This window comes from Diaphorina citri, unplaced genomic scaffold (assembly GCF_000475195.1).
Source record: "Diaphorina citri unplaced genomic scaffold, Diaci psyllid genome assembly version 1.1 scaffold97, whole genome shotgun sequence".
NCBI lineage: Eukaryota > Metazoa > Arthropoda > Insecta > Hemiptera > Psyllidae > Diaphorina > Diaphorina citri.
In genome coordinates this window covers 324,382-347,822 of record NW_007377534.1, presented here as the reverse complement: position 1 = coordinate 347,822, position 23,441 = coordinate 324,382, and the positions used below count along the sequence as shown (strand labels likewise).

The 23,441-nt window shown below is 37.9% G+C and overlaps 4 protein-coding genes and 1 long non-coding RNA gene across 6 annotated transcripts in view; 1 reads left to right on the top strand and 4 right to left on the bottom strand.

The window, feature by feature from the left end:
* Nucleotides 1-2,972: 2,972 nt before the first annotated feature.
* Nucleotides 2,973-5,175, bottom strand: LOC103524404 (ATP-binding cassette sub-family A member 1-like). Its single transcript, XM_008489415.1, has 5 exons — nt 5,045-5,175; nt 4,544-4,699; nt 4,058-4,225; nt 3,616-3,701; nt 2,973-3,187 (listed from the first exon to the last, which is right to left on the bottom strand). The coding sequence occupies exons 1-5, from the start codon at nt 5,173-5,175 to the stop codon at nt 2,973-2,975; spliced, it is 756 nt and encodes a 251-aa protein (XP_008487637.1).
* A 5,357-nt stretch (nt 5,176-10,532) lies between these two features.
* LOC103524396 (retinal-specific ATP-binding cassette transporter-like) lies at nt 10,533-16,523 on the bottom strand. 2 transcript variants are annotated; one of them, XM_008489408.3, is made up of 9 exons: nt 16,076-16,523; nt 15,190-15,289; nt 14,801-14,894; nt 14,280-14,415; nt 13,900-14,054; nt 13,117-13,235; nt 12,573-12,761; nt 11,443-11,558; nt 10,533-10,727 (listed from the first exon to the last, which is right to left on the bottom strand). In XM_008489408.3, exons 2-9 carry the CDS (start codon nt 15,253-15,255, stop codon nt 10,556-10,558), a joined length of 1,047 nt encoding a protein of 348 aa, XP_008487630.1. In that variant the 5' UTR covers nt 15,256-15,289; nt 16,076-16,523; the 3' UTR covers nt 10,533-10,555. The 2 variants fall into 2 exon arrangements, with proteins under 2 accessions (XP_008487630.1, XP_008487631.1); XM_008489409.3 differs by lacking the exon at nt 12,573-12,761 and having other exon boundaries at nt 10,541-10,727; nt 16,076-16,510.
* Nucleotides 16,524-16,781: 258 nt separating this feature from the next.
* The window catches only part of LOC103524403 (ATP-binding cassette sub-family A member 1-like), a 63,645-nt gene continuing 56,985 nt past the window's right edge, over nt 16,782-23,441 (bottom strand). The window contains exons 30-31 of the mRNA XM_026833507.1: nt 17,895-18,058; nt 16,782-17,407 (exon numbers count right to left, since the gene is read on the bottom strand). Of these exons, the coding sequence (XP_026689308.1) occupies nt 17,965-18,058 (94 nt within the window). The 3' untranslated portion in view covers nt 16,782-17,407; nt 17,895-17,964. The remainder of the gene's footprint in view (nt 17,408-17,894; nt 18,059-23,441) is intronic.
* Nucleotides 18,605-19,973, bottom strand: LOC113473961. Its single transcript, XR_003395726.1, has 2 exons — nt 19,834-19,973; nt 18,605-18,797 (listed from the first exon to the last, which is right to left on the bottom strand). It is a non-coding gene; the product is annotated as an uncharacterized LOC113473961 (long non-coding RNA).
* LOC108254555 (cyclin-H) lies at nt 20,712-22,244 on the top strand. The gene is made up of 2 exons (XM_017449588.2): nt 20,712-20,735; nt 21,027-22,244. Exons 1-2 carry the CDS (start codon nt 20,712-20,714, stop codon nt 21,984-21,986), a joined length of 984 nt encoding a protein of 327 aa, XP_017305077.1. The 3' UTR covers nt 21,987-22,244.

Below are 23,441 nucleotides of genomic sequence, written 5' to 3'. Positions count from 1 at the left end.
TTTTTTTTTTTTTTTTTTTCCCTTTTTTTTTTTTTTTTTTTTTTTTTTTTTTTTTTTTTTACTTTCCTTGTCCTATAGGCAGGAAAGCAATGTATTAATTTTTTTAGTTACCTGGGAAATTAAAAATGTGATGTATTAATTTTCATTTTTATTATAGTCACCTGGGAAATTAAAAAAGATTCTAATTTGGATCCTTTACTAACCTCATTGTCTTTTTTTTTTGTGTGTGTTTTGTGTCCCGTGTACATACTGACTTGTGCTTGATGATGTCCTGTGATTTCAGTATCGGGACCTACATATGGACCTGTCAGCAACCAATGTGAGTTTCTGCCTTTGGGTTTTGTATTGCCCTTTATTATTTTGCATGAGCATGTTTTTTTTTTTTTATTATCATTTTTTGTTCAAAGTAAGAAAAAAAGGGTGTCCCCCTGTCTGGGCAAAAATGTTGTTGTTTTAGCGGCTTCAGCTGTAGCCAAATGGATATAGAAAGGACACTCCTTTTTTCTGCCATATACCGGAGTGATGCTCTCTAGCCATGTTTAAGTGGCTCGTCCTGAACCGCAGGCAACCATTGTGAGGACTTGTGCTTTTTCTTTAAAAGCAGAGAGGACCCTGAAAACAGTGACAAGCATCACACAATTTAAATACCTTTCTGTCCTATTCATATCCTTACAGATATCCCGGTGTCTACTCAAGAACAAGGCGAAACTTTCATCAGGAGAGGAACGGCGAATATTTACTGGCGACAATATCTGGCTCTCCATGTCAAACGCTACCAGTATATCATCTTCACGCATTTTTTTTTTTTTTTTTTTTACTTTCCTTGTCCTATAGGCAGGAAAGTAATGTATTAATTTTTTTAGTTACCTGGGAAATTAAAACTGTGATGTATTAATTTTCATTTTTATTATAGTTACCTGGGAAATTAAAACTGTGATGTATTAATTTTCATTTTTATTATAGTCACCTGGGAAATTAAAAAAAATTCTAATTTGGATCCTTTACTTACTATCCTCATTGTCTTTTTTTGTGTGTGTGTGTGTGTGTTTTGTGTCCCGTGTACATACTGACTTGTGCTTCATATTTCCCCTTTTTTTTTTTTTTTTTTTTTTTTTTTTTTTTTTTTTACTTTCCTTGTCCTATAGGCAGGAAAGCAATGTATTAATTTTTTTAGTTACCTGGGAAATTAAAAATGTGATGTATTAATTTTCATTTTTATTATAGTCACCTGGGAAATTAAAAAAGATTCTAATTTGGATCCTTTACTAACCTCATTGTCTTTTTTTTTTGTGTGTGTTTTGTGTCCCGTGTACATACTGACTTGTGCTTGATGATGTCCTGTGATTTCAGTATCGGGACCTACATATGGACCTGTCAGCAACCAATGTGAGTTTCTGCCTTTGGGTTTTGTATTGCCCTTTATTATTTTGCATGAGCATGTTTTTTTTTTTTTATTATCATTTTTTGTTCAAAGTAAGAAAAAAAGGGTGTCCCCCTGTCTGGGCAAAAATGTTGTTGTTTTAGCGGCTTCAGCTGTAGCCAAATGGATAAAGAAAGGACACTAACTTCTTTTTTTCTGCCATATACCGGAGTGATGCTCTCTAGCCATGTTTAAGTGGCTCGTCCTGAATCGCAGGCAACCATTGTGAGGACTTGTGCTTGTTCTTTAAAAGCAGAGAGGACCCTGAAAACAGTGACAAGCATCACACAATTTAAATACCTTTCTATCCTATTCATATCCTTACAGATATCCCGGTGTCTAAGGGTGTCCCCCTGTCTGGGCAAAAATGTTGTTGTTTTAGCGGCTTCAGCTGTAGCCAAATGGATATAGAAAGGACACTCCTTTTTTTCTGCCATATACCGGAGTGATGCTCTCTAGCCATGTTTAAGTGGCTCGTCCTGAACCGCAGGCAACCATTGTGTGGACTTGTGCTTGTTCTTTAAAAGCCGAGAGGACCCTGAAAACAGTGACAAGCATCACACAATTTAAATACCTTTCTGTCCTATTCATATCCTTACAGATATCCCGGTGTCCACACAGGAACAAGGTGAAACTTTCATCAGGAGAGGAACGGCGAATATTTACTGGCGACAATACCTGGCTCTCCATGTCAAACGCTATCAGTATATCAAACGAAACAAGAAGGCTATCTTCACGGAGGTGAGAATTTTTTCTGAAGATGTGTGACAGAGGGAACTGTAACTCAAGAAGGCTATCTTCACGGAGGTGAGAATTTTTTCTGAAGAGGTGTGACAGAGGGAACTGTAACTGCTAACGTCTTATCGTCCCGAAATCAAAGAGAGAAAAAAGCAGGATAGGAGAAAGCCAGCCGTTCCGAGATCGAACATTATCCGTTCAGGATAAAATCCGCGTCGGGTGGGAATCGAACCCGCGACCTAGCGCTTACAAGGCACAAACGCTACCAGTATATCAAACGAAATAAGAAGGCCGTCTTCACGGAGGTGAGTAGCAAGGAAATGGAAACTATAGAAATTTCGCTTTCCAATGTTTGGACTTATTACAGATAAAAAATAAAAAAAAAACCTCTGTAAAAAAGCAAATTCAAATATCCATTCAATAGTTGACTCTCGGGGGTTTATAGAAAAGACTCCCCTTTGAATGTACTATAAATATAATATAGAATCACATCCATCACTTAAACCTTGTTTATTTTACCCAAACAAGACTGAAAAGTGTATTTACCCCAGTCTAAACAAGGTCTCGTATATTTGATGCGATAATAATGCATACAGGTTTGAGATTACAATTCGTTATAAAAGAGCTTGTTGATTAACTTAAAGAGAAGAAGAAGAAGAAGAAGAAGTCTTCAGTTTGTGCTTTCCAGCCCTATCTGCTATTTAAATAAATTAGCATGAATCTAAAAGCAAATCTACTAGTAAATCAAATCTATTAACCCTATCAGCATGAATTTAAATAAATTCATGTCTTCTTCTACTATATTCGTCTTATTCTATCCCCTTATTCTATCCCCATCTAATCCTATGTCTTCAGCTTGTAGTTGAGCGCTTTTCATATCGAGCGATAGATAATAGCCACGGGCAAAACTATTCTTGAGGAACACGGAGGATCCACAACATTGGAGTTTGCCAGCGGCAATGATGGCAATACGATCCCCCAGGAGATCTGCCTCATCCATGTAATGCGTGGTCAAGATAACTGTTCTACCTGGGAAATAGAGTAGAATAGTTTTTTCAGAGGTCTGATAGCGATTAACTTTGCCCTCTATCGAAGAGTTACCGATCTTATTGTCCCGAAATCGAAGAGAGAAGGACGACGGGATACGACAAAGCCAGCCGTTCCGAGAACAAACCTTATCTGTGTAGGATAAAGTCCATTCAGAGCGGGAATCGAAACCAAGACCCAGAAACAGGGCCAGCCCTTGAGCTTCATTTTTTTCCTTTACTGTAGGCCAGCCTCCGAAAATTTGGAGTAACCCTGCCTACCCCGTGGTACTGGTTTAAATTCAAACAATTCTGCTGGGTGGCCTTTTTCAAACTAGTACATATTTTACGGTCTCAACTCAAGTTAAATAACCTATAACATAAGACTTGACAGCTCGAAAGAGATATTGAAGTGCTTAAAAGGAAATTTACCTTTCTTATACTTGATGAGGAGTTCCCAGATGGATCTTCGAGAGTAGGGATCCACCCCCGAGGTAGGCTCATCCAGTATTACTGTCCTGAAAATAAATAAAATAATAAAGTTGATAATCGAACGAGGCGAAGGGATAGGCCAGAAAATATCTTCAAAAATAAAATCGGTCTATAAGACCCATATGGACAAAGCACGCTGCCTTGAGCTAAGCCAGTTTCAATGCTGAAGCCTTCTACAATTCCCACAGGAGTATTTTACCTTACAAAGGATACTCGTCCATTTGTGTGATTCTTCCCAAAATATCTTTCTTTCCCCCTACACTATTGAAATATTGCCAAAATTTCAACTCTTGTAAGCTGTACCAGAGGCTTTTCGAAGGTCAAAAAATGAGCTGTTGTCTTCAGAAAAAATAAAATAATAACTTACGTGCGTACAATTTACCTTGAGCCGCCAATAAAGGCCATAGCGACTGACAGTTTCCTCTGCATACCACCAGAGAGCGTGTTAGCCAGGCTGGTTCTCTTGTGAGGGATGCCGAGGTCTACTATCATATTGGATATCTCCAACTGAGCAAGATCCTTCGGCACTTGCTTCAGCTGAGAGTAAAACCTAAAACAGAAAAAAGAACCGATGCATCTAAAGGACTGGCTGCATACTTGTTGAATACAAATGAATATTGAATAAATAAATAAAGAAATGTATATTAAATAAATAAATGACCCTTTGGTCCATTAACTTTTAGTCAAATCGTATAGGTAACTTTTGTTATTTCGCGTAAGAAAATGGAAAGTGTAAAATCAGGGCTTAAACCAAGGGTACAAGGTTTCAAACTCTTCAAAAGACTATCTCATTTTTCTTCTTCTTGGACTGGATTTGATTTGATTTTTATTATTATTTCTAAAGTTCAAGTTTCAGCTTCTCACTTACCACATGTGTTCTTCCACCGTGAGCTTATCAAACAGGGCGTTATACTGAGGGCATACTCCAAGGGATCGCCGAATAGTAGTCATATCGGTCCGAATGTCATGATTGTAGATCTTGGCTGTGCCAGACGAAACTGGTAGCATTCCCATCAACATTGAGCTGTGAGGAGAGGAGAAAAGAAGATGAATTTCAAACCAAATCAAATCATGAATCTTTGTGGTGAAGCAGAGAGCTTCTTCACAACTTTAGTGGGTATCACAGCATTACTACGTGCTTCCTTTATTAAATTTCATCTCCTGGTATCATCATTTTACACTGGCAATGCCACTGGTCGCTACTTGATTGAAGTTTTTTGAATTGAAGTTTTGAAAATCAAATTTAATTATTCCCAATTGTTTTCTTTTTCTTAGTACAAAAAGTAGGTTTTTTTTATACAAAATCAAGGTTAATGGAATGAACTTTTTTAATGACAAAATCAGAGTTGATAACCCGTTTCACACTTACATGGTGGTGGTTTTGCCCGCGCCGTTATGTCCGAGGAAGCTGGTGATCTGATCCTCATAGAAGTTCACATTCAGTCCGTTCACAGCGAGCTTTCCGTTCGGGAATCGTTTGCTCAGATTCTGGATAGCCATGAGGAACAGCGCCGCAGGCAAAAATTGTGAGCTATACAATCTATAGAAACTAAAAATTTTAGGACCGGTCGCAGGCGAAAATTTTGATTTCATCAATTATTTGCGGTAAAAAAAGAGCTGAAAAAAAATCTGCGTTTGCCTGAGATCGAACCCATAACTGCGAATATCGCGAACAAACCGCGGATACTGCGCACAAAACGCGAATACCGCGAACAAACCGCGGATACCGCGAACAAACCGCGGATGCCGCGAACAAACCGCGGATACCGCGAACAAACCGCGGATACCGCGAATACCGCGAACAACCGCGGATACCGCGAGACAACCGCGAATACCACGAGCAAACCGCGAATAGGTGACTTATCACAGAAGACAAAAGAATCGATGATGACTTTCCACTTATGAAAATGAAGGGGAAATGAGTAAATTAAGTCCAAACTTCAAACCTATGGTCAAAATGTAGGAGAATCCTCCCCTCAACCCCCTACATTTTCCCCTGACCCCCTACATGGTTTTTGGTAGTAGGGGGTCAAGGGGAGGTTTCTTCAGACCTAGATTCGGGGAAGACAAAGGAGGGTGTCAAATGCATTACGCGTGACCGTCTGGGATTATGTTTATAAGGGTCATATTTTATGAAGATTGAAGACCCTCCAAGCTAACTAGGCTCGCGGATTTTATCCTGAACGGAAAAGGTTCGTTCTCGGAACGGCTGGCTTTCTCCTAACTGATCTTCCTTTTCACTTCGATTTCGAGACGATAACCTTAGCAGTTATAGTTCTCTCTATCAAACCTCTTTTTTAAGCAAAGGTTGAGTGCAAAGAGCACCCACTCCTAAATTTTTTGTAGCCAAAACCAAATGTTAGTCCAAAGTCATCAGGGCTGATTGAGAGGCTAACGAAAAACGCCGACTGAACACGGGAAAAGGCGAACAAGAAGATATTTATTAAATTAAATTCGATAGTTTTTCTCTCTCCTTTTAGTGTCGGCTATTGAGCTGACAAAAACCGGACATCGGGAGGGATCGGAATGGAGGAGAGGGGCGGGGGGAGGGGCAGAGGAGGGGGGAGCGGGACTCCCTGTCCAATAGGAGGAGAGGAAGGGGAAGTACCATGGTTGAGGGACGCCGTATTGTCCTGAGGGGAGAAGACGGAAGGGTGTTAGAACGCGTGACCGTCTGGGAAAATGTAATCTCCCTCCAAACTAAATAGGCTGATTGATCTCAGTGAAAACGTAAAACACACAAACCAACAATTCGAAATATTTTTAAAACATCCAGAAAACTGTTCCGAATTTTCACTCTGCACTGGGGGACTATAAACAGAGAGAATAACAGCCTGAATTCCCCTTGCTAAAGACATAGCAAAAGTTGATTGCCAAGGGCATCCACCATCCACTCGTAATATTTTTGTAGCAAATACCAAATGTCAGCCCAAAGCAATCACCCTAGTTAGGGCTGATTGAGAGGCTGAGAAAAAACGCCGACTCCGTCTGAACACGGTAAAAGGCGAACAAGAAGATATTTATTAAATTAAATTCAATTGTTTTCAACTTACCAGGGAACACGGCTTCAATGTACCACACGAGTATCAAATAGATAGCGCTATCTACGTAGAGAAACCAAACTATGTCGTACAGAGAGAACGGATCACTTGGGGAGAGTTTCTTATCCCAGTTATCCCATTGAACACCCAGTCCCGCCTCTTCCCAGGTAGCTATCACGAATGCACCCACTCCGAAACTGACGTTGGCTGAGAAACACTGGAACAAAGATTAGGCAAAATACAAAATGCTGTGTCGATGTCGTAAGGCAAATTATGACAAACATTGAACACCCAGTCCCGCCTCTTCCCAGGTAGCTATCACGAATGCACCCACTCCGAAACTGACGTTGGCTGAGAAACACTGGAACATAGGAATAGGCAAAATACAAAATGCTGACGCCCCCCCACGAGAATTGCTGATTTCAAACTTCAAACTGAATGATAGTTTTGCTGTGATCTGCAACCAGCCAAAGACTGGCAGCCGCTTTATTTGAATATATTTTTAAATAAATGTTTCTCTCCGTGTCTGGAAATACCAATGTCAACGTCAAATATTGTGCTAGTGTGTTGCAGTCTTGATTGCGGTTTCATTGTTTAAATTGTTTATGTTATTATTACTAAGCCAAATCATACAGGAAAAATCGAAATGGATTTTCTTCAAGTAATGTTTTTTTCCTTTCATTTTACTGCATCCTAATAAAATTGTAAATATACTAAACTAGCTGAATTCCGTCGCTTCGCTCCGGAATCCCGCTAGTTCATCCCGAGGCATGGCCAAACTTGTGGAAAAGGCATGGCCGAACTTGTAGTTATCAAACTAAAAACATAAACGAAACTCAAATATTAGGCGAGCGAGGAAAAGTTTTCTATCCCGCAGTCTCTGCACTCTGTGTATTTCTTATGGAGATTTCAGCGATCAAAAATTGATCATATCTCAGGATCTCTTCTTCTTCTTTTTCTTCTTCTTCTTCTTCTTCTTCTTCTTCTTTTTCTTCGTTGAACCCCCCCCCCCAGCCTAGTTAACTTGGAGGGTAGAGCGTCTGACTTGTAATTGCTGGGTTGCAGGTTCAATTCCCACCCGGCGCGAACGATTACTGTAACTGCTAAGCGATCGCTAATGTGTTACAGTTACAGTTCCCTCTATCAAAGAAAGAAAAAAAATGACGATTATGTATTTAGTACAATACTTTCTAATGTCAAATTTAAGGTCGAATTCTTACCTAATAGAGTACGTCAGTGTAGGTTTGAGCTTGTCATAGCCAGGCTGAGTAAAGTTAATCAGGGCCCAGAGTGTATTGTTGTCCATTCTCAGGAATGCATCGTTCTCTGCCGTGGCTGAATCATTGTACGGAACTATCTTGTTGAAATCTATGCACTGAAAAGCAGAACCATAAAATTGAAACAGTTTTTTCTCTATTAAGATTTTCTACAGCAGCGGTTCTCATTCCCTTTTTTCTCCCGTGTACCCCTAAGGTACCCGGATTTAATCTCACGAACCCCCGCAACCATCATAAAATACACTCAGTAACTTTTGAAAAAAATTTAGTACTTCAGTACCTTGAGGTCAAAAAATTAATTTAGTCATAAAATTTATCTAAGTGTATCAAGTGGGAAACGAATCTTGTGGCAAGCACTTAAGATCAAAAAAATAATAATAATCTTTTCTAAAATTACCTGAAGAAGTTGTACAACGTATTGCAGAGACTCCTGAGTATCATTCAGGAAATATAACGAACTAGTCAGGTTTTGATCCGAGAAAAAACTGCAAAACGAAATCACCAAAGTTTCAAATGTAAATAGATAAGGGGCAGCCTTGTAAGTGCTAGGCTGCTAGGTAGCGAGGCGGATTTTATAGATTCCTGCTTGGAGCGAACTTCATCCTAAACAGATAAGGTTCGTTCTCAGAACGGCTATCTTTCTCCTCTCTTCCTTTTCTTTTCGATTTCGGGACCGTCAACTAGCCAGGGGCATCGTTCAATGCATCAGTTCGTTCAATCCAATACCAACGAATCGCTGAAGTTGAACAACGATGCGCGTGGATGGTTTCTAGATGGGTGACTGGTTAAGACTACATCTTACTGACCTTACTTACGAGTGGATGCCCTTCGCACTCAACCATTGCTAATTATTTAGCAAAGGAAATATCAGGCTGGTCTACTCCCTGTTTAACACTCCCAACCAGACTAAAACAGTGTAAAATATATTTTCTTTCAAACAATTCAACACTAGTTGTTGTTTTCAAATGCTTGGAGTTGACTATTAGGTCGTTTTCCCTACTCACCACTAACAACAGGGACAGAAGCACAGCAGTAATAATCATAACCACAATCGAGTCTATAAACCACGCCGTCCAATGTACACCATTACTAAGACCCATAACTCGCATCATCTCTTTCAGCCTCTCTTGTTTTTCGTATACGATAGACTTGCAAATCATGGAGCAGGCAAATACCCACGACAGTACCATGAACAGGGGAAATGTTTTGGATACCGCCTTGATAAATCTAGGAGTAGAGAAACAAAGACAAAAAGAAGATTCTCATTAGGGGAAAAAAATATGAATAAAAGTTCAATTCCTACGTATAAAGTTGTTAAAAAATCTAAATCTAAAGTCTCAAAACTATTAAATTATTAATAAAACGTCGTTTCCTATGTATAAAGTTGTGAAAAAAAAAATCTAAATATGAAGTACCAAGAGAGTAAATTTAAAAGGTCGAAAATTCAATTTTCATTTGCCGTTCCAATGAAAAAGAGTTTTTGTTTCGTAGCAATAAAACAACCTACTATATTAGACTCGTGTTGTCTGTGTCGCAGCATACCTATCGTGCAGTATGCCTCTCATCAGATGGGCGAGAAGAGACACAATACTTCCCATTTAGGTGCTGGCTCAACACGAGAATACTAGAAATAAAAAAAACGAGTACATTTTTTTTTGTCAATAGCGGGTATCGAATCCGGGACCTTCTGCATGGCAAGCAAGGGCGTTACCACTTCAAATTAAATTGATTCTAAGGGCAAGGTAAACCTAGACCCTTGACAAATGGAGTGTGCCTGAAGGCATGTGATGTGTTCCAATCCACTCGACCACTGGGCTAACCCAGTCCCCAATATAGTTTACACATTTCTAACCGTGTCCCCAATATAGTTTAAACATTTCTAGTTTTCTACTTACTGGTCCTCTATGTAGCACGGATAGGGGAATTGTTGCAGAACAATACCGGGTGTCGACTCTCGTCCCGTGTGTTCCTGTATAATGGATTGCTCGACCATATCTTGTAGGTAGGCAAAACCAAACGTAATGTACTTCAAATCGTACAGGGGCCGAGATCTAGGGTCCAGAGTGTAGAAGCGATCGCTAATGTAAGTGTCACCGATGAGGGCTGTACTCATTCTGAAATGAAAGTTATATTTTTATTCAGGGTGTCTACCAAAATGGAAAAACAAAATTCCCTGACTATTCTCGGTTTTCCAGTCCATTTTTTCCAAATATTCAGTCTACTTTTTCAAGATTTTCCACCCTATTCCCACTGCGTCACAACAGATTTTTTTTTTCTTCAAGTAATGTTCCCAAGCCTATTCAACATTAATTCTCCAATCTTTTTTTATCCCACTAGGGTAAGGGCTTAAGTCCTCCATTTGCACATGAAATAACTGCGCCGCATTTATTTATTATTATTTTTTTTTTTTTGTAATTTTTCGACTCATATGTGGCAAATCACCGGAGATTTCAAATCTAAAGTTGGTGACATTTGCGGACACGGAAAGTAAGTAAGTATCTATGTCACTACGGGGACTCGAACCCCAGACCCCGGAATATGAGTCCAACTTATTCTTTTTACTTACAGTTTAGCTCCGAACATCTGGGAGTTCTTATACTCCTCCAGCGTATGTCTGGCACTGGTATTGCCACAGAAGAACTGAAGAACAGTAAAGAATGCCTGCTCCATCCTAGTGAGGTTTCCAGTCACATCTGTTAATCTATCGTATTGTACGGCCATATCGGACATATCCCTGTAAAACCAAAGACCCATAATTGTAGACTACAGGAAGAAAATTCTTAGACTTATTCTGACAATTAATAAAGTAGTACAGCAAAGAATGCCTGCTCCATCCTAATCAGATTTCCAGTCACATCTGTTAATCTATCGTATTGTACGGCCATATCTGACATATCTATGTAAAACAAGAGGACCAAATTTAATATAACAACAGACTGTGTTAAATAGCTCGTTAAACGTAACAAACAAACAGACTGTATGGAGGACAGAACAATTGAACGAACGAACGAACTAAGTTCAAAGTTTCAACTCAATGATTTTTGCATTTGTTTTCTCATAACTCTATAACAATTTGTCTTATTTTTCAAAAATATTTAATGGCTGGGACCACAATAAGAGTTTAAACTAGGTAGGAAGGTAGGTTTAAGATCACTCTTGGATTAAGCAATCTAATTGGTTGATTTTTCAAAATTAATTTTTTTTAGCATTGCTTAATCCAAGTTTGCTTCGCTTCAGCTTTGCTTTACTCAGATTGTGGCCCCGGGCATAACACACTAGGGAAATATTCTCACTAAATTGGGAGTCCCATATAAGGATAATGTAAGAGTTGGTTAAATCATACTGAAAAAGGCGAGTTGTCGCAAAGCGCGATCCTGACCTTACATAAGTTGAAAGGAAAAAGTCCTGTCGTAAAGTCATAAATTAATAATAATATGTAAATCACTTACGTAACCATTTGGTTAACACTCCGTAGGGTTGTCGTACTGGTTATCATTCTAGTATACATACGAAGTATCGGCAAAATGGCGGGTACAGTTCTATTGATGTCCTGATATTGAGAGTACTGAAATAAAACAACGCGGGGAGATAGCTCCCTATTAGAGATTTTTAACCAAAGTCACCAATGGGGTCTTTTTATATCAAGTCATTTGTTTGATAGAGATTCATTTGGAAAAATATTAAGTTTTTTTTTTTTTTTTTTTTTTTTCGTTGAGCCCCCCAGTATAGTTAACTTGGAGGGTAGAGCGTCTGCCTTGTAAGCTAGGTTGCGGGTTCAATTCCCACCCAGCGCGCATTTTATCCTGAACAGATAAGGTTCGATCTCAGAACGGCCGGCTTTCTCCTATCCTTTTTCTATCTTCGATTTCGGGACGATAAGACCTTAGCAGTTACAGTTCCCTCTATCAAAGAAAGAAAGAAAGAAAAAAATTGACGATTATGCATTTAGTACAATACTTTCTAATGTGAAATTTAAGGTCGAATTATTACCTAATAGAGTACGTCAGTGTAGGTTTGAGCTTGTCATAGCCAGGCTGAGTAAAGTTTATCAGGGCCCAGAGTGTATTGTTGTTCATTCTCAGGAATGCATCGTTCTCTGCCGTGGCTGAATCATTGTACGGAACTATCTTGTTGAAATCTACGCACTGAAAAGCAGAACCATAAATATGAAACAGTTTTTTCTCTATTAAGATTTTCTACAGCAGCGGTTCTCATCCCTTTTTTCTCCCGTGTACCCCTAGGGTATCCGGATTTAATCTCACGAACCCCCGCAACCATCATAAAATACACTCAGTAACTTTTGAAAAAAAATTTAGTACTTCAGTACCTTGAGGTCAAAAAATTAATTTAGTCATAAAATTTATCTAAGTGTATCAAGTGGGAAACAAATCTTGTGGCAAACACTTAAGCTCAAAAAAATAATAAGAAATAAAAAGAATCCTCTAAGCCAAGTACTAACATTCCCTAAAGGTCATCGATCGACGGCCGGTCGACTATGTTTGGATTTGGACACACCTTGAGAGAAATATTTTCAAATATTAATTGTAGGATTCTATTTCAAAGGCCGAAATCTACTCACCGTGGCTTTAAAGCGGGGCGAGGTGAACAAATCTGCCCACACATTGGCAATGGCTTGAGCTTTGACATCTGAACTATTACATAGTCTGGCCGCGTAGTAGCTACTGTTTTCATTGATGATGAGTTGATTCATCAGCTCTGTGTTACAATAGACACCGGACGCGTTTGATTGTAGAGATGATACCACGTCCTAGATGGGGAGGCATCGAAATTAAGTAGAATAGAATATACCTTGCTTATCCTGCTCGAATGAGACTAAAAAGTCCCTTTACCCCAGCAGTCTAAACAAGATCTCGTGTATATTATGGGTTTAACAACACAATACAATACATATTTGTTGTTGTACCTTTGGTATCCATTTATTTATGAAAGTTAACATTTATAACATATGCAGACATGAAGAGGAAGACATCTGATAGAGTAGAATGGAGAGCTATAAACCAATCTTAGGATTGAAACAGATGATGATGATGAACCTTTATAATTTACAATTATAAACTAAATTAAGACCTACCGAGCTAAATAATGGAGGGAACAAAACTTACCGGTGTAAAGTTAGACAGATTGAATTGGATTGGAAAGAACTCATCCAGAGTTTGAGCGGATATGTTGGGATACCGGGACAACACCTCCTTCTTATCCAGAAACGATGCCATGGAAAATCCTGGAAAAATTCCAAAAAAGTCACTTTTTATTCACTGTGGGTACCTAAATTAATTTTTTATTATTTGCATTTATGTATCTGAGGTTCAAACTGAATAGGAAACTACTTTCTTTTGAAAAAAAATTTAGTACTTCAGTACCTTGAGGTCAAAAAATTAATTTAGTCATAAAATTTATCTAAGTGTATCAAGTGGGAAACAAATCTTGTGGCAAACACTTAAGCTCAAAAAAATAATAATAATCTTTTCTAAAATTACCTGAAGAAGTTGTACAACGTATTGCATAGACTCCTGAGTATCATTCAGGAAATTTAACGAACTAGTCAGGTTTTGATCCGAGAAAAAACTGCAAAACGAAATCACCAAAGTTTCCAATGTAAATAGATAAGGGGCAGCCTTGTAAGTGCTAGGCTGCTAGGTAGCGAGGCGGATTTTATCCATTCCTGCTTGGAGCGAACTTCATCCTAAACAGATAAGGTTCGTTCTCAGAACGGCTATCTTTCTCCTCTCCTTCTTTTCTTTTTTGTACTTCAAATCTCTTTTCATCTTAACTAGATATTTCCAGCTTAACTCCATACACAAAAAGTCCACTCTGAGGCTTAGGTTTTGGGCCAACTGCCCCAAGGGATGGGTTAAACTTATACGAATCTACAAATCTTCACTTACCTCTGTTTGTTGTATTCTGGACTCTCTCAATATTATTGTCCGTTTGCCGGTTGACATTTTTAGGTTTCAAATCATCTCTCAGACTCTCCCATCGTTGATCCACTTCAGAATTGTTGACAAGTAGCCGATTCAATTTGGACACCAGTTCAATGAAGCTGTGAATGGAAAAAGATTTAAATTAACAATTAACACAAAAATGACAGATTTTGTCTGGAAAACCCCTTAAGAGGACCAAACACTTACCCTATCCAGGAGCAAATCTTTTCCCTCTTTTTTTTCCTTTAATGGTAGGATTCTCAGTTAAAGAGCTCTTCACCCAACTTTATCTTAAAAACAAAGTCCCAACCGTTTTACCCAATCACAAAGCTAGGTTCACTTACTTGTTAGGGTTGATCTGTTCATGAGGTAGTTCAGTGTCACTCGCATTGTGTTCACAAGTATTAAGAAATCCGCACAGGAAACCCTGAGCAAATGGCAACAGACCACTGGACGGCATGGGTTTGCCATAGTAGTGACCTGGAAATAAAGTGACAGCATTAGTTGATCAACCAATAGTGAGGTCTATGTTTTGACTTGACAGTTTTGTATTTGGTTTCGATGAATGCTTCTTTTACAATAAGTCTGAATAAGTAGTGATTGTCTGGTCCAATTTTGATGACACATGGTTTGGATGAATGTTTGTTCCAATATAAATCACAATTGCCTGGTCTGATTTTGATTAAATTTGTAGCAGAGTTTAAAACATCAAAACATGTCGCCCATTAAAATTTGGGGTCCCAGAAGTAAGCGGGGCTAATTTTTAGTCCACAATTTTCATCTTCCAATATCTATCTAGACCCACATGAGTTATTGTACTTATTGTCATAAAGCTTTGTTAATCTAATGCTGACAGTAAACTTACAATTTGGTTTGTTTACAATGAGTCCGCGAGTTCTCACCCAGGCCAAAATAAGGAACAGGAAGAGTGGCCATATGATATCAGTGATGCATCTCACCTAAAATAATAATAATAAACAATGTAGGTAATATTTGGGACTTTAGATTTTTGTTAGTCAATATTCAATAAATTATGTAGATAAAAAATAGTTTTGGACCTTTTTTCCAGAGGGTTTGTTTCAGCCATTATATCCAGGGCCTGCTTTTTAGAGCTAAACCATGGAAAAAGCTCAAACTTCACCTTTAGCCTCAGGTCACTAAAATTTTGCAGAGAGATATAGAAAAGCATCTGCAGGCCAGGTCTCAAGAAATAGAGGGTTTAGCTGCTATTTAAGCCTGAAATTTCAAGCTCACCTTGCTTCTCTTTCTTGTGGTCCAATTTTTCCAAATGATAATTTTCAACTGATGAAGGAAAGCCATTTGGGTTTATGATACAGTTGAGAGATGGTTGAATCTAGAAGAATAAAAAAATAGAAGTATTTGAAAAAATAAAGTACCTAAATCTTGACTTTACTTAAAACATATTAAAAAAAAAAAAAAAAATCAAGATGCTCACTTAACTGTATTCTGTTACGTACTTATACACCGTAATGCGTAATGGCAAGAGATAACTTCAGAGAAAAAAACATGAAAATTGACTTGGGGGAAAAAAAAAAAAAAACAATCAGCTAATGCTTATCACACAATGAATCACAATCATAAGAAAAAATACATTCATATTCCTATTTTTAAAGGTGAATAAAATCCACTCATGCCTATCAATGAACTGTCTTATCTTATCAAAACTTCTACCAATAATGCTGATAACACTTCCTACCTTCATAACCCCATCCCCATTACGGTACATTTAAGTCTCATTATGACACTTATCCAAACATACTTAAAATAAGTGTGAACAGCTAGGAACTAGGTTATGAAAAATAGACTACCTAGGACAATAACCTAACTACATACACAAGCAAGAACCCAGTAGCACTATAGCTAAACAAAAGTACCAAGCACACAGCTCAAGAAATAAATGTACGCAGTACACACGCAGGAAATGGAAAATGTATTGTAACTACATACATATGTAAAATTTGTACACAATAACCAGTATTTCCTATTTCCTGTAATCTATTAAAGAGACTAATGATTCCCTCTGAGGGAAAAGCTTTGACTGCTACAGGATAAAATAAAGTACAATATTTACACGGATGGACAACATATCATGCAATACAAAGCTTTGATGATTCCCTACCTCTTCAGAATGGATAGAAGTTCGTCCGATGACCTTAGGGCATGTCCTTGACACTTGCTAGGAAGAACTCTACTCTCAATTATTAACTTCTGCTTCTTGGAAAGAGGTAATTATCTAACCACCACCCATTCTGATCATTTTTCACTTCTGATAAAAAAAAACTGAAATTTTCAAAAATTCCCGCGAATGTAAATTTGAATATTATCAAAGGGCTCGTTCACACGAAGCGATTTTCGTTGACTTGTAGTCCAGTCAAATAGGGATCAAAAATTTCTTGTGGTAGTGCAGTCAAACAGGGATCAAAAATTTATTTCATGTTTAGGCCTTCCTCTCTAGTTTTATTTTTTCCTAATACCTACCTACTTCTACCATGATTTTCTTGATAACTGTAGGATTTTTATACTAATGAGATTTTTATCCAACCTACAGGAAGGTTTAAAGGAGATAAAAAAAAAAAAAAAAACAAACAATATAGGACACAAAGAGGTACCTACCTAATCTAAATGAAATTAAACAAAGCATATTTTATTGAAAAATAATAATATAAAAAATATATAAGAATAGGTAGGTATCAAAAATTCATAACATCTATCTAGCATTCTAGCTATATTAGAAATCATTATAATAAATTTATTTTCCGCTATGAAACCCTTTGAATCCACTGCCTGCAGTCCCGTGAAGAGTTCAAAATAAGGACAAGCATAAATAATTAAATATCTAAAAAGGAATAGAAATAATTTATTTGTTGACAGTATTAATAAAAAAAAAGTGCAAACTCAATTGCCTACAAATCTAGAATTATTATTAGTATTAGTAGGTATTATTAGTCCTTTATTTTATTCTCATATTTTTTAACAGTAGTTACAATAGTAAAATAAATACAATAATATGAGTAACGGAGTACCTCACTCATATTATTAAAAAAGAAAACGTAAAAAGAAATCGGGAAATGGGTGAAAATATCCGTTTTTTTTACGAATGAAGTGACTCCCCCCAAATATCCTTTTTGGATGATTAAAAATTCTCCATTAGTTAAATCTCTCATTAAGTCATTGGTGAAATCCACCATCAGTCAATGAGTCAGATCTAAATATATTTAAGTATCTACAGGGAGTTGAAGAGTGAGTTACATGTTTTAGGATCTGACTCAGTGACTGTTTTAGGATCTGATCTCTAAGGTCGTGGTTATGTACCGGGTTGGGTTGAGTTCGGACTGGTTGAGACAGGATATTGTTTCTACAGTTTGCCATGGGAGTGGTAACTTAGCAAAAGTTACCACTTCCATCCTAAACTGTAGAAACGAAAAGTCCGAACCCAAGCCCAACCCGGGACCTAATTTACTAAAGAACTACTCTTGAGGATCTAGTTCACTGAAAAGAGTAGTTCATTTTTTTAGCTCAATGAATCTTTACACATCTCTACTTTTCAGTGACCTACTCATGGTGGATTTTACCGATGACTTAATGAGAAATGTCACCAATGGGAGAATTTTTAATGACAAAAAAAGGAGTTTTTATTCAGTCAATGAGTCAGATCTCAATATATTTAAGTACCTACAGGGAGTTGAGTGAGTTACATGTTTTAGTATCTGACTCAGTGACCGAGTAGTTCACTGAAAAGAGTCGATCTTTTTTATAACTCACTCACTCTTCACACATCTCTAAGGTCGTGGTTATGTATCGGGTTGGGTTGAGTTCGGACTGGTTGAGACAGGATATTGTTTCTACAGTTTGCCATGGGAGTGGTAACTAAGCAAAAGTTACCACTCCCATCCTAAACTGTAGAAACAAAAAGTCCGAACCCAAGCCCAACCCGGGACCTAATTTACTTGGAGTTCAATCACCTTGTGAGGATAAAAGAAAATATTTCGTTGTTTCCATGGCAACCAGTTAGACTTCAACTGTGGGGGGCGTGGCTTCGACTCTCTTCTGGTCTCCATAGCAACAGGTGCAACACAAACAAGACCGCATGTAGCTGAGGAGAAGTGTAAGGCGTGTAGGGCACTAATTTCCATCACCATGCACATTACTACATAAGTCATGCACATACTTCTTCATAAATATTTAAAGTTAATATTTAAGGGTATTTGAGTAAATTTTGAGTGTATGGCCGCCATACACGCCCTACATGGACGCTACGCCACTGGGAAAGCGTCTAAAGAGTGAATGAGTTTAAAAAAAAAAAAAAAATACTCTTTTCACTGTAGAGATGCGACTTTTGACTCATCTTTGGGATTGAAAAGATCTATAGCTTAATGTAGTTTGAATTTGTTGCTTCCCTCTCTTGTCCTTTCCCATGCTCTCAGATCCACTTGGTTTTTAGCCTAAAAAACCTTAGTTTGTCTCAAATCACCTAGGTACCTAGCCAGTAGCCAGCCTAGTTAGCTTGGTTGGTAGTGCATCTGCCTCGTAAGCACTAGGCTGTAGGCTTGATTTTCACCCAGGGCAGATTTTATCCTGATTGGATAATGTTCCTTCTCAATACGGCTGGCTTTCTCCTATCCTGTCTTCCTTCTCTCTTTAATTCCGGGGTACCTACCTGAACCATTTGAATCCTGGATCATCCACCATATTGTCCAATCTCTCCACTGGTTTTGTCACCATCCAATCAGACTGGTGCTCAATTTGATCAGGTATATTCCAAACAAATGGAGATTCAAAGCTGTTAATGTGTTCATCCATTTTTGACTTGACTGAGGTACAGGATGTAATCTATCTCTTTCCTTCGGGGGACAGGGAAGAAAAAAATAACATATTACATTAGTGGCAATTAAAAAATATGCTGCTTTTTATTGTATAGCAATAAAACAACTGCTACATTATATACTTGGGGTCTGTGTTGTAGCAATAGTACCTGCCTTGGTATTATAGCCTGGTAATCAGGAGGGTGCAGGTTCAATCCAAGCCAAGGCATGGAATTTATCATTCATCTGATTAGTTGACCCATGTACTAAAATAGAGCTCTGGGATAGGTAGTAGAGTATGCCGATGATGTCACATCAACTGTACTGAGCAAAGCTCCCTCGCAGGCAACACATTAATGTGTTTGTGCACATGCATTTCTGTGCAATTAATGTGTTTGTTTAGTATAGGGTTGCCAGACGTCTTGTATTTCCCGGGACGTCCCGTATTTCGGGCACTTTTCAAAATGTCCCGTATTTTCCCCAGTTTCACCATCTCCTCCCGTAATTGATCTTTACCAATGTAAAACAAATTAAAATTTTCTGTAGCACGCCGTATTCGAACCCCGGTCTCCTGATTCGAAGTCCAATGCCTTACCTTAACCAACCATTCCACCATAGAGTTATAAATATACCTACAATTTGTGTAACCAAAAATATGAGAAGTGAATAATTTTTAATTTCATTAATAAATCTGAAGAAAAAACAGTTGATTTTTAAAAATCGAGTGTTTTATTTCTTCCAAAAATTGCAGGGTGAGGGCTAGGGGGGGTTAAAAAACTGCTTGTCCCATATTTTCATCCAAAATCCCGTTTTTTTTTTGACGTTTTAGGTCGCTTGTCCCGTTTTGGGCTGAAAATGATCTGGCAACCCTAGTTTAGTATGCCTCCTGAATTAACCTTGCCTGGTGGTTGCCTTCCACCAAAAAGCCATCATAGAATATACCATTTTTCAACAGATCGATGAAATTAAGCAACATTGCCCAAGGTTGGTATTCAGATATATGCAGAAAAACCAGCAGTGTGTTTGTGATGACTGAACAAAGGGACACTTTTACAGTAATACAGTAACTACATACCTTCGCTCAGGGTTCCTGTATTCCTTGAAATCCAAGAAATCCTGGAGTGGATTCCAAAAGGCTTTCTTTGACTATTTTCTTGTTTCTTCTTCAAAGCTTCCAGGTAGAAAAATTCAAGAAGGTGATAAGGAATTCAAAATTTGGCGCTTATGCCGCACAAAAAGAACGAATCCACTCTTTTCGACCTCCATGAACGATGAATACGCGCGCGGTAAAATTTGAATTTTTGATTTTCTTGGAATTTGATTTTGTGGTGGTAGTTGAGCTGTTGAGTTGGTATTGGTAGTGGCAAGTGGATGGTGGATTGCCTGATTTTGGTTTTCTAGATAGCCTGTTATCCTTTTCTCTTTTTCTACTTTCTAGTCAGCTAGTGTTCAGAAACTTTACCTACTGGGACTTTGAGGTTCAGCAGTTTACCTAGTTCTATTCCTGTTTTTTTGAGACATTTGTCATGTTTCCAAGCTGAGGAGGGGCTTGGGTTTTTTGATTTCATCCACCTGAGCGTTGGCGAACTTCAGGAATACCTGAAAACAGACAAGACACCAATCTGTCTGAAATAAGCTAGAATACTCTAGTAATAGAAAGCAAATATGTACTTTACTTTCATTCCTTTAAGATAAGGAAGGTAAAAAGAACCGGAGAACCAGCGGTAAAAGCACATTCAATGCACCAGTTCCCCAGAGGTCACCGAAGTATAACCTTGTGTGTGGTTAAGATCTGGACGAGTGATCCTCTTAAGGTGTGTCCACACATAGTCAACAGTCATCATTGTCGATTATGGACACACCTGTAGACAGCACACGCACCATTGGCCCTCCTAGAAAAAAAAATCTCAGCTCAAATTCATCATTTTCAGTTTTTCAGCGAGGGTCAGAGCTATGGTCAATGCTCTGTTGAGGCCGGTTATATTCATTAACATGGCTCATTTTCTTTTGGGTCGGGGGTAGACTAGGGTCAGGGCTCTGCTACGGACGCCTACTGAGTTACTGGTTGTGAGGTTGTGGTTATGTACCAGGTTAGGCTTGCTAGGACTGTAAAAAAAGGAGAGAGAGAGAGAAAAAAAAAATAATATTAATGAAAAAATTTTCTGATGAATCAGAACTCATTGCACTACGGGAGGCAGCTAATCAGAATTTCATCCTAGAACACAGGGCAGAGTTAACCGATGAAGAGGCAAGTGAACATTTCCTGAGTGCATCATTTCTGATGAATCAGAACTCATTGCACTACGGGAGGCAGCTAATCAGAATTTCATCCTAGAACACAGGGCAGAGTTAACCGATGAAGAAGCAAGTGAACATTTCCTGAGTGCATCGGAAGAAAGAGTACTAGTACGTCACTACCAGCTGCAACTCCGGGATTTTTGTAAGCGTTTCAGCCCTCCTATGCCCAAGGTGGTTATAGGAACAGCATTCCATTACTTGAAGAGATTCTATTTGAATAATTCTGTGATGGATTATCATCCTAAAGAGATTCTGGTTACCTGTGTGTATCTTGCATGTAAAGTTGAAGAATTCAATTTATCAATTTCTCAGTTTGTATCCAACATTAAAGGTGACCAGCAGAAAGCATCAGATATTATTCTTAATAATGAACTCCTCCTCATGCAGCAACTCAAGTATCATCTCACTGTTCACAATCCTTATCGTCCTGTTGAAGGATTTCTCATTGATATCAAGACAAGAAGTCAACTCCGTGATCCCGATAGACTGAGACCCGGTATTGATGAGTTCTTAGATAAAATGTTCCTCACAGATGCTTGTCTCCTTTTCTCACCATCTCAGATTGCTCTTGCTGCTGTACTTCAATCAGCTTCTAAACTTCAAGAGAATTTAGATGCTTATGTCACTCAAACTCTGTTGGGTCAGCATGCAAATGTACGCCTTGTAGATTTAATAGAAGCTGTACGTAAAATAAGAACCCTAGTGAGTAAACCCATTGAAAGTCCATCACGAGAAATGTTCAAACAACTAGAGAAACGTTTGGAAAAGTGCCGTAATCAAGCAAATAACCCAGACAGTCATATTTATAAGGAAAGAATGTTAGAGTCGTTGAATGATGATGATGAATCAGCAGCTAGAAGATATTCTCAACTTTCTCAGAAAGAAAATGCTATTCTAGAACATATGAAAGGCATTAGCAAGCTATCCTAGCAATCACAGAACTCAACTGGGAAGCAGCAGTATGTATATGTTCCTTCTACTTCTACAGAACCAGCCTTGACTTCTCAGTAAGCATACATAAACCTGCTACACATGTCATGCTTATTTCTCACAATCTGAATAAGTTATTCTTGAGGCTGTAAAACTATTTAAAATCTATGTATGGTGTGTAGGTAGGTTCTCATTTCACGGTGTGTTTATGTACCGGGCTAGGATGAGCTCGGACGACGTGAGATAGCTGTCCCGGCGGCAATTTTTAAAATTTATTTTATATTTATTTTTGTTTGCTTTGTAATTTGCTTGTTTTAATAGCTAATATAAATGAAAAGTATAATATAAACGTGCAAACTAAAGATAAAAAGTTAAAAATGAATTCAGATTGTACAAGTTGTGGAAAAAAAATCAAAATTTCGAATTTCCCGCCAACTTTACACGCTTAAAGGCCGACAATGGCCTAGCTCAGCCCATATTGGAATAGGGCACAGCCAGTACATAAACACAGCCTCAAACTTCATTTTCTACTCAACTAAGAAAGAGAAGGATAATGATCTCAAGAGGGATTATAAATAAAATATCAATATGATTTATTATAATAATATTCTAAGTAATTTCATAAGTGAAGAATCTTATTTAGGTCTGGGAGTACAGGTTCATGTGGAATTGTTTGGTGACTTCTGACTGTTGGAGACAGTTCAAGTAGTATTTAAGCATGCTTAGAAATCAACAAATGTTTCAACATGAACTTGTAGACCTGGGGCTTTTTATAGCTATTATAAAGATGCAAATATATTTTCACATTAATTCTTAAGAAAAATATTTCTTATGTCAAATAGGTAGGGTAGGTACATCAGGTACCTCATGTGACTTAGGAACTAAGCAGGAATATTTTTATCCTTCTGGCAAGAAAATTAAGCAGTAAGAAATATCAGGTGGTATAGCCTTATTTTATTAGAGTGTCATTATTGGCACTCAAATAAAATAAGTGTGTTAGGTACCTAGTGATTCCAGTCAGTTAAAAGGATCCGGGATTTTTATAGGTTTGAACATTTGAACATAGATGACAGACACTATTTTTGGAAACAGCTAAAAAATAAATTTAGGAGGTAGGTACATTGTACATAAATTATGAATATAAAACCCTAAATCAAAAGAAAACCTACATATGCACATGCAGGAGCTTAAAAAAATAAAGTAAATACAAAAATATTTAAAATGTAATAATTGTTCATCACTACAAATATGTTCTAGGTATGTTCTTCGAAATGGTATTTACACCTACCATATATCACAGTAAAATAAAGAAAAAGGATAAACAGGAAGGAAGAAAGAAGAAGAAGAAGAAGAAGAAGAAGAAGAAGAAGAAGAAGAAGAAGAAGAACTATTGAGCACTAGAACCTGGGTTTGATTTCCACCCATGTCAACTTTATCCTAAACATACTGTTAGAT

Excerpts from the sequence above, each read along its gene's own strand:
- LOC103524404 (XM_008489415.1), bottom strand. The coding sequence starts at position 5,175 with ATGGCTATCCAGAATCTGAGCAAACGATTCCCGAACGGAAAGCTCGCT. Across the intron at positions 4,226-4,543 it reads ACGGTGGAAGAACACATGTG|GTTTTACTCTCAGCTGAAGC; the intron begins GTAAGTGAGAAG and ends TTTCTGTTTTAG. Across the intron at positions 3,188-3,615 it reads CCTCATCAAGTATAAGAAAG|GTAGAACAGTTATCTTGACC; the intron begins GTAAATTTCCTT and ends TCTATTTCCCAG.
- LOC103524396 (XM_008489408.3), bottom strand. The coding sequence starts at position 15,255 with ATGGCTTTCCTTCATCAGTTGAAAATTATCATTTGGAAAAATTGGACC. Across the intron at positions 13,236-13,899 it reads CCAGAATACAACAAACAGAG|GATTTTCCATGGCATCGTTT; the intron begins GTAAGTGAAGAT and ends GAATTTTTCCAG. Across the intron at positions 11,559-12,572 it reads CGCCCCGCTTTAAAGCCACG|TACTCTCAATATCAGGACAT; the intron begins GTGAGTAGATTT and ends GTTTTATTTCAG.
- LOC108254555 (XM_017449588.2), top strand. The coding sequence starts at position 20,712 with ATGGTCAATGCTCTGTTGAGGCCG. Across the intron at positions 20,736-21,026 it reads TCAATGCTCTGTTGAGGCCG|TGCATCATTTCTGATGAATC; the intron begins GTTATATTCATT and ends ACATTTCCTGAG.